Raw genomic sequence first — 9488 nt, 5'->3', positions numbered from 1 at the left:
AACGCCATAGGAGTTGGTCACCATGTTTGCACTCTTCTCCTCGGGTTCATCTTCATCATACCTGTGCCAGCAATCACGAGCCCCTCCTGGGTGATATTTGTAGCAGATTTGACACTCTGGATAATCATGTTCCTGCTGCTGCCGTTGTTGTTGTGGACGACCGCAGCCACCTCTGCCGCCGCCGTGGCCACCGGATGGAGTCGGGCAAGGACGCCTGCCTCGGCCGCGCCCCCTGCTGCTGCTGTGCCCGCGGCCCCTGCTGTAGCCGCGCCCACGCCCCCTGTAGGCCAAGTTTGCAGAGGTTTTGAAACCCCCACCAGGGCCATCGCCGAGCATCTCGACTCGCTAGTCGAATGCCGCGATCTGAGCGAATAGGTCGTCAACTGTGATTTGATTCTTGATTGCGCCAATAGCTGCCACAACAGGATCATAGTCTCTGTCAAGGCCGGCGAGGACATAATCCACCGTCTCTGGATCCGAGACGGGGCGTCCTGCCGCTGCGAGCTCGTCCCCCAGATTCTTCATCTTGGAGATGTAGGCGCTGCTGGACATGGAACCCTTCTTCGTGTTGGTGATTGCAATCCGCAGATTGGTGATGCGAGACTGGGACTGCGATGAGAACAAGGTGGTGATGGCAGTCCAGAGATCAAAGGTTGTCTCCTTGCTCGCAACTTGGGCGAGGATCTCCATTGACAGAGAGTTCAGAAGATGACTCAGAACCTGTTGATCCTTTGATATCCACCGTGCATACAGCGGATTGGGCTCCGTGGTGATGGTTTTGTTCGTCTGCTCTCGCTGCACCGTCTTCGGTGGTGCGACATCTGACCCGTTCAGGAGGCCGGTGACCTGCGCTCCTCGCAGGCCCAACATGACCTGTGCCTTCCATAGGATGTAGTTGGTTTTGGTAAGTTTCTCGGATGGTAGGGCTCCAAGGTTGAGGGTGACGGTGGATGAGGACGACATGGCAATGGCGAGGGTGATCGGGAAGAAGGCTTCTAGCTAGATTGATGGGAAGAGGATGGCTCTGTATACCATGTTAGATGGAAGCGTTCCTACTCCTCAATGAGGAGCCGCGTTGGTTTATATTGATATGAGACAGGACAGCCCCTGTCGTGGCTTACAAGGCAATACCGATCGATCTAGATTCGGTTGTTACAGAGAAGAGGAGATAAGCTACGTGAGAGAGAGAGGATAGAGTTTGTTGAGATTACAATAGGTAGTTCTATCTCTATTTCTAACACTCGTAAAATTCATGCTTGTGATAGACTGATAATGATTCTTAGGGCTCAACGGTCTAGTCTAGAGGATTATGATGGCTACGCCGGTCCGGTTTATAAGCCATAGCATATGGACATGGACATTACATTGTTAATTAAGCTCAGAAAACAAACAAAAAGGTTCCTTTGCTTTGAAACAGAGCAATGTATACATATATATGATATACTCTGCAGTCTATAGTATGTAGCAATTTAACCTGAATGTCACCTATTGGATCATACATATATTAACAAATACATACCTTGTAATAGTGTGAGGAAGCGAGCGCGTATATCGATCTGGATTCTGCGCGCGCGTAATTTACATCAAAGTGCTTCCAGACACCAAAAATGAAGTTGAAAAGAAAATTTGAATTGTAACGAATAAAACGATGAAGAAAATTAACACTGTCTCAGGTTCTGAACTCAAGACCAGGCTGCAAGTTGGTGCAGTGCTCAAGTGACTAATGGAAGAGGAAAGAAGAAACGAAAAAGAATCAACAAATTAATCTGCACGCACGCCCGGCGGAATCAGTTGGTTTTCTTGGACGAATCGTCCTCCGGGGAAGTCGCGTTGTTGTTGCTGCTGCCGTTGTTGTTGTTGTTGCTGCTGTTGTCGTCGTTGTTGCTATCTTTATTGTCGCTGCTGGTATTATCAAGGTCAGGAACTATTGCTGCCGCCGGTTCGACGTGAGCCAGCCGCGCCGCGCCGATCACCTGCTCCGGGAGCTCCTCGTACGTGTTCGCCTGTATCCGGCAAAGTATAATGTGTATATTGATAAGATAAGACTAGATTTTATTTTCTTAAATATACCCATGCTTCAACATTGGCATTTGGGGTTCCTACCTGTATTAGGAAGGCCATGTCAACTACCAATGTTGTGACAACACCAAACACCAGCCCCAGAACCCCATTGGCTACCGCAGAAGAACCGATGTCAACATCCACCTGCAGAAACAACCTATCCGTTAAGATGCATTGTCTCGCCAAAAATGAGAAAAAAAAACAATAATGATGATGAACTTCTGTCGGTAGTTAAATGTCATGAACCCAAAACTCTACTGGTCATTGTAATGCCGTAAGCACGATATGGAAAAAGCTATCGGTGGCCCATCATTTGGAGGATTTCACGTAATAAATAATATGACTTACTTCCAAGTACCCCGGAGCGCGTATGTAGCTGCAGTCGACGGCCTTTCCCAGCAAACAAGGGGTGCTTCCGACACTTTGCCGCACTATCCAAGAGCCCTGAAGATTTTTTGTTTGTTTGATGAGTCAGAGTGAAGATGAAGAATACAACAAACTAGTTGCAGACTACACGATTTTTGTGAAAAAAACAGACCTTCGGAACGGCCGGTATAAGCTTCAGTCTGCTATTGCGGAATTCATCATCGCCGTCAAAGAAACGTTGCAGCAACGATCCCTTTTTCATGGTATTTGTGACGAAATACATCACTATGCTGTAATGGGTCGATCCAGGAATCTGCAATAGGAAATTGATGACTTCACCAAAAAGAAGTTTGACAGAAGTCTACAAACACATGAATAATATGTTACACAGAAATCTATTAAGAATGTCACTCACTTGTATGTTGGCAACAAATGTGTGCATCCCTTTCTCAGCAGCAAGCTACAAAACCGGTAGCAGTGGAAAAGAAAGTAATGAATTCAAAAGTGGTTCTGTTATACTTCAGAGAGAAACAAACATGAATTCAAAAGTGCTTTTGTTGAGAAATTTAACTGAGGGCGTATTCTCAGAAAATTTCTGGTAATTATCTTGTTTACCTGAGCAACACAACCTCTCTGCCTGCCAACATTATCCATACGCTTCGTGTCCTTAAACCAGTTGATCGCCGCGAGCTCCATGAGATAACTTGCTGCAGGTATCTGTAAATTGAATGTGAGTGTGTTGAAGCTCTTCATCTAATATTCTTCATAATTAATTAAGCATAAAATGGAAGATTTAGACCTTTGATTTATCAGTGGGGAAGTTCTTGCTGCGAACTTTAAAGAGGGTGCTATCGGGTACGGTCCAACAGTTGCGGGTTTTCTCATCCGGGTCACGATGAAGGACGCCCGAAAAGCATGATAAATCAATCTTTTCCGGAGGTTCTTCTGCCATGGCAAAGCTATCGCCGTTAGAGCAAAAAAAAATTGCATCTGCCCTGGGAACTTGACAGCAGACATGATAATGCAAGCACGCAGATAGGAAGCGGTAATCAAACCTGGCTTAGCGTCGTTGTCAGATTTGTTGGAGTCATCCTGTACATTAATTTTCGGAAATGTTTATTATGAAGTGTGAAAACACTTCAAACAGTTGTTCATAGTGTGGTTTAATTAAGATACTCAATTGGTAGAAGAAGAAAAAAACTATCAGTGTGGTCTAGGATATGTAACCTCTATGTTAGCTTCAGGAACTTGGTAGTCATCGTCCTCATCGGATTCTTCCTCGATGATTGACATGTTTCTACCATCTTTTTGGTCTCTATCCAAGGGTTTAATCTTGTCGATTGCACGAGGCGGCGGGTTTTTCTGATCTGCCGATGGATCGAACATTTTCTCCATCACAGGAATCCTTGGAGCTATATGGCATTCATCTGTCTGTGAGAAGTACTCGCGCAGGCCTGGCAGTAAGTGTAAAATTAAAGCTGTAAGCATCAGAATGAATTGGTGAACTATATATGCTCCCCAATAATAAGGGAAAAACCACGCGTGCAGTACCGGCAACACAGTTCTGTATTTGCAGCAATGTATGGTACTGAAAGGAAGCGGAGTAGTTGAGGAACCATCCTTTCAGATCTATCTGCATAAGGTGTTGGACCTGGGTACGGGGCCGCCCGTTGCGACACTTGAGAGGAGTAATCTTGAACCCACCACCTGAACTAGTATGAAGTTCAGAAAAGGAAAAAAAAAATGAACCCAAGTTAATTTTGTTTATTTGAAGAGTCTCATCCTCCCAGGTAAATGAAATGAAGGATGGCCGATGGTCAGAAAGAGACTTACTTTCGATGAAAGCCCTCACATACCCTCTTTGCCGGCCACAGTTAGGATGGTCGACAGATCGAAACAGAACAACTGCATATATGTAACAACAAAAATACACTGTAAATGAGAAGACACTGCAGGCAGGAAATGTGACAGCTACATGGAGAATTTCAAGAATGTACCATAGCTTCCATCATCATTCCGCCGCCAGTAGCGGACATAACAAAGATCCCTGGGCCAAACTAGCCTGCATGTTATTTAGGATGGAAAGAATATAAGCTAGAATCTGACAGACAATTCAAAATGCTACCAGTATTAATGACACATCCAGATAAGAGATAGAAAATGCTATATGTTTGTGACATGCAAAAATGCATTTTACAGATGGTGAAAACATGTGAACATGTGAGGGTGTGGTTACATTGGACACCAGTGGAGCTGCAACTTGTGATAGATTATTGCAGTGTGGCCATCAACCTCTTCAACTAAACTTCCGTAGCGAAAGCTACAGTCCCACCTATAGTGGAGAACAAACATCGGTATCCACGTCAGTAGTTCGAACAGCAGAGACTTAAAATGCCAAACTCTTACTCATATCTTGTCACATCCATGCTCATCACTAGACCAAAAATAGCTTCACATGTTGCTTCCACTACCCCGACAGCCCTCATAGCACGGCTACAGCTTCTTGCCGAGTGTTTTTTTTGCACTGGGCAAGAACTCTTTGCTGAGTGCTTTTTTCTTTTGCACTCAGCAAACAACTCTCTTTGTTGAGTTTCTTTTTTCCCATGGCATTTTTTTTCTTTTTCTTGTCTTTCCTCTTTGCCAAATGTCTTTTTATTGCACTTGGCAAACACTTCCTTTTTCTGTTTTCTTATTATTTATCTTGTTCCTTTTCTTTTGTACAGTATTTCTTTTTTTTTCCTTTTATGCTCTGTTATTTTCTACATTATTTACTCATTTATATTAGTATTTTTACCCCCCCTGTCTATTTCTTTGTAGAAATTACTTTCTATGCATTAGACATTTAGTGAATATAAATAAATTGGAGTACAAGAGCTTGGAAAAACTGGGTTGAAAAATCAAACATGTGTTCTTGAGTCTATGTTAACACATTATACAACAACAATAAAATTGAACATGAGGGTGCCAAGACTTGACCCCGAACAATGAGTTAATTGGTTTTTTAACTCCAAAAAATGTAAACAAAGTCCGAAAAACAAGAAATAATATACCTTAGGGCATCACCAACCATGACCCCCAAATTTCCTCCCGCATCCGTCCGTTGTCAGGGGAGGACCAGTCTGTCGACACGGATGCGAGAGGCAGCCATCCAACACTGCCCACATACATTTTAACTATTATCAGAACAGTCAAACGAAATTCATGCAAACACGTCTGGATTTTCATACAAACCGGATGCAAACACGGCGGATTTCATATGAACACTAGTAAACAATGGCGGAGCTTAGTGGAGAGCAACCTGGGACATTGCCCCCCAGCCCATGAGAAAACTAGCATATATCCCCTAGTATTCAGCCCATATGCCCAGTTAAAATCAGCCTAAAGTCATTTTTCTTGCCCCTCCAGCCCATTTGCCCCTCCACAAAATCAGCCCAAGCTCCGCTACTGCTAGTAAACATGGCCATGCGTTGCAACGGGAAAAAGTGCTCGTACCCCAAAAATACATAAAGCAGAAATGAAGCATATGGTTAGTTTTAAAGATCAACCTTGCTCTAGACACAAAATTTTGTCCCAGTCCACATCGCCCGCACCGCCGAGTAATTTTCGACAACCGACGACGAACAACGACGAAGCGAAGCACTGAATTCCCGATTGACTGAAGCAACTGTTATAGTTAAATTGATTCAAAGAACCAAATATACGTTAGAGGAGGGATACAAATCACATAGTAGTATTCAGATTAGGAGCTATTTGATATAGAGTTAAGAAACTTCTAAATTGGTACCTTGAATAACATGATTTGGATAATTGATTGATTTATTCTATGGCCCCAAAATACAAATCGGATCTGAGTTCCCTTTGCGTCTTCTTTCTTTTGCATAATTTTTCAAGTTCCAATTTGGCGAGCTTGATCTAGTTTGCAGGCTTCTAGATCATGGTCGGTCATGTTTTCTTTACGAAATGGTCGATCATGCTTTGGAAATTGTCATTTTGTTAGCATCTAGAAAGAGGCACTTTGGTTCAGGCCAGAAAGAGGTCTACATTATTGATTGAAGGGCTACATTATTGACTGAAGGTGCAAGCGGATCATTATTTTTTATTCTTGGATTGGGTAAATTCTAACAACTTTGAGGACACTTCCAATGATGGGCAAATAATTGGGAGAAATAATATAGGTAGAGAAATATATTGTATAGACCAAGAACGGATGACAATGAAGGCGCACGCAGTCCCACTTGTGCACTGTCCCCTTGCGGGCATTGAAGCTTGTGAAAAGCCTTATCTTTTTGGGTGGCTCATTGAAATAAAGCTTTGCCTTCTCTTGTGGTCGGAACAAGAAAAACTCCAGCCTCACGACATCACCTTCTCTAGCATCAATATTCCATGGTTTATGATCGAAAAGAAATTGTCAAACCTAAGCTAGTTATATTTTACTTATGGCCAGTTAATTCCGAAAGGAATGCCAACACCCAGGGCAGCCCCGTCGTTCCAAATCAGCGGCATGCTTGTCCTAAGAATGAAGCAATGAAAGCTTAAGTAAACCGTGAAGCGATAGAAAAGTAAGCTACCTAGCTAACTGCCATGTTTCAAGCTTAACTAAAGCTAGCTAGTGATAGCATTAATCTTGACGCGTGCGCTCGTGGTTTGACTCGCGGAGCTGGACGTTCGTGGCTGGATGGTTCGTGCGAAGACTCGGCCAGGTCGTTCGTGCCGTGCCGCCGTAAGCGGAGCAGCTGGGTCAGCCAAGCCGTTGGGCGTGCATGTAGTGCGGACGTGCGTGGGCGTGCATGTAGTGCATGTAGTTAGTGGTTAGCTAATGCGTGTGGGCATGGCCGGTGTGGCGCATGAGCTGTGTATGTGCGCGTCTACTACTTAAGGTGCTGGCAGGTGGTAGAGCCAAAGGAGCCAGAGAGAGATGTAGCCTCTCAGAGTGCATGTGTGCTCGCCGTGGGGTGGTGTGTGTGGCAGAGTTCGAGCTCGCTGGAAATACAATGGGCTGTTCGTGCGGCCGGAGACGTTTGTGTGCTGAAAAAAAAGGGCGTTTGAGCGCCGGGGCGTTGGTTGCCAGGAAAAAAAAGCTTCGTCTACCTCCGGTCCGGCGTGAGAGAGAGCTAGTCTAGGGCGGCAACAACAGCTAGCACGCATAGTGCATATTAAGACAGACCCAAGAGCATGCACGTGAGAAGGCAGACCTAGAAAGAAGCGTAGAAGGGGCAAGCATGATCGATCACTGCCATGACCCGTGGCCGGTGCTTGTCCGGCGAGGCGAGGCCGATGAGGGAGACATTACCGGCAGACGGAAGCATCAGAGGATGTGGCAGTTGACAAAGGAGTCGGCTCACGGGCTAGACGATTAATCACAGGCAGCGCACGGCGACTCGGCTTAGGTCGGTGAATCACGGGTGGCGCCGTCGATGTCGGCTTGAGGGCTGCATCCTTGATGGGTGTGCAAGCCAGTCGTGCGAATGAACCTCTGCTCTGCCTGTCCTTCATGGCACCCTTCAAGCTAACGTAGTGTCGTCGGAACTCGTAGATCGTTGAAGTGATCAAGCTCGTAGTAGTAGCCATTCATGGCACGCTTCAAGCTAACGTAGTGTCTTCAGAACTCGTAGATCGTTGAAGTGATCAAGCTCGTAGTAGTAGCCATGTCCGCCATTGCTATGGACGTAAGAAAAACCCAAAGAAATCTCGCAAAAATTTTACCAAAAGAAGACAATGCTAATAAGGATTTGAGAACACGACGGATCTAAGGAGAAGCCGTGTGTGTTCCCTCCTACCATCTGTCACAAAGAACTAAATCTTTACACATGTGCCCCTGCGTTGCGAGGAAAGTGAAAGTCAGTGTGTTCATTAATTAAAACATCCATCGAAATCATCACTATAGCTTCTGAAAGGTACCACCCGACTATGGCAGGGAGGCATAAGCCGAGGTCTAGAATAAATGCATACCAACCCCACATTAAACACGAAACGATTATCCTTGCAGCGTTTGTGTAGTCGGTTTCGCAGTACGTCAATCTGAGTTCGGCGCTGCTATACAGACGATGTATTTGTGGCCGACTCTTGCACGATCTTACTTGGCAGCTGCCTGTGAACGCAGGAAGCAATTGTTTTTTCCTTAGCTGATGCTACCGCTGTTGGGGAGCAAGTGTCGTTTGCTGATCGTGCATCAAGTGTCGTGTGTGAAGCAATTTCGATCTGAGTTTCGCGTACAGCTTGCAAAAAACATTGGCCAGACTTATAGTGTCGTGTGTGCCGCTGGCAGCAGCGATTCAGGATCTAAGCTGCATGTAGATCAACCCGGTATTTTTTCAAACTAAAATAAAATTTGATAGCAGCAACACACCAAGAAATAAAAACAATAACATGCACAACTCTGAACGCACACACAGAAAGGTTTGTTTTCTTAGTGCACGGCTGCTCTATTCTCCTCATTCACGTGGCTTACGATCCAACATGGCCTCGCTGAGCCCAGCTAGCGGCCCAGGCCGGCCCAACCCTTGTAGCCCACGAGGCCCAGCCGCCACAGCAGTCAACCCTAACGATCTTTGAGCCCCTCCCGATCGAGCAGCCTCTCCCCTCGTTCCCCACAGCTCCCTCTTTGAATATGATCATTGGAAATCTCGGGGCATACTACAACTTATAGTATTCTGTTAGTCAAATCTATGGTACAAAATTTGGCGTACAATACGAAGGGGACCAATAAGCCCGGACACAGTTAGTACATATATTTAGTTTTCTCCACTTTTTTGAGCATCGAATTGCGTGCTCATTATTCTGCAAGATGAAGCGTGCATTCACACTGCACCTCAGGCAACTACATGCATTCCTCGTGCTGTTGGAGGGTGTTTGGGTCAATGCAGTGTAAGCACAGGTTCGAAGCATCATCATGTCCTTGTCTGAGACGTGAAGAAATAATGCAGAGTTATTTTTTGTGAACATTTCAATGTCATAATTTTCTAGCATCCTTTACTACCTCCATTCTAATTTATTAGTCCTTTAGTATTTTGGGTTAACCTTTGACTTTTAATTTAACTATAAAAATAATTGATACTATTCTG

At 44.9% G+C, this 9488-nt stretch overlaps 1 protein-coding gene across 1 annotated transcript; it reads right to left on the bottom strand.

Annotated features, from left to right (window-relative positions):
- Positions 1 to 1385: 1385 nt before the first annotated feature.
- Positions 1386 to 4949, bottom strand: LOC147963041 (protein ENHANCED DISEASE RESISTANCE 2-like). Its single transcript, XM_087526747.1, has 14 exons — positions 4834 to 4949; positions 4664 to 4759; positions 4425 to 4489; positions 4261 to 4332; positions 3979 to 4134; positions 3655 to 3881; positions 3483 to 3519; positions 3227 to 3372; positions 3043 to 3144; positions 2843 to 2887; positions 2600 to 2740; positions 2410 to 2505; positions 2104 to 2205; positions 1386 to 2003 (listed from the first exon to the last, which is right to left on the bottom strand). The coding sequence occupies exons 1-14, from the start codon at positions 4911 to 4913 to the stop codon at positions 1788 to 1790; spliced, it is 1581 nt and encodes a 526-aa protein (XP_087382873.1). The 5' UTR covers positions 4914 to 4949; the 3' UTR covers positions 1386 to 1787.
- Between the last annotated feature and the right edge of the window lie 4539 nt (positions 4950 to 9488).

Source organism: Triticum urartu, chromosome 6A, assembly GCF_056163025.1.
Source record: "Triticum urartu cultivar PI428250 chromosome 6A, HENAU_Tu73, whole genome shotgun sequence".
NCBI lineage: Eukaryota > Viridiplantae > Streptophyta > Magnoliopsida > Poales > Poaceae > Triticum > Triticum urartu.
This window is presented reverse-complemented; position numbering and strand designations above follow the sequence as displayed.

Coding starts and splice junctions, on each gene's coding strand:
- LOC147963041 (XM_087526747.1), bottom strand. CDS start 4,913: ATGAGGGCTGTCGGGGTAGTGGAAGCAACATGTGAAGCTATTTTTGGT. Junction 4,760..4,833: donor ATGGATGTGACAAGATATGA/GTAAGAGTTTGG, acceptor TCTCCACTATAG/GTGGGACTGTAGCTTTCGCT. Junction 3,520..3,654: donor TTCCTGAAGCTAACATAGAG/GTTACATATCCT, acceptor ATTAATGTACAG/GATGACTCCAACAAATCTGA.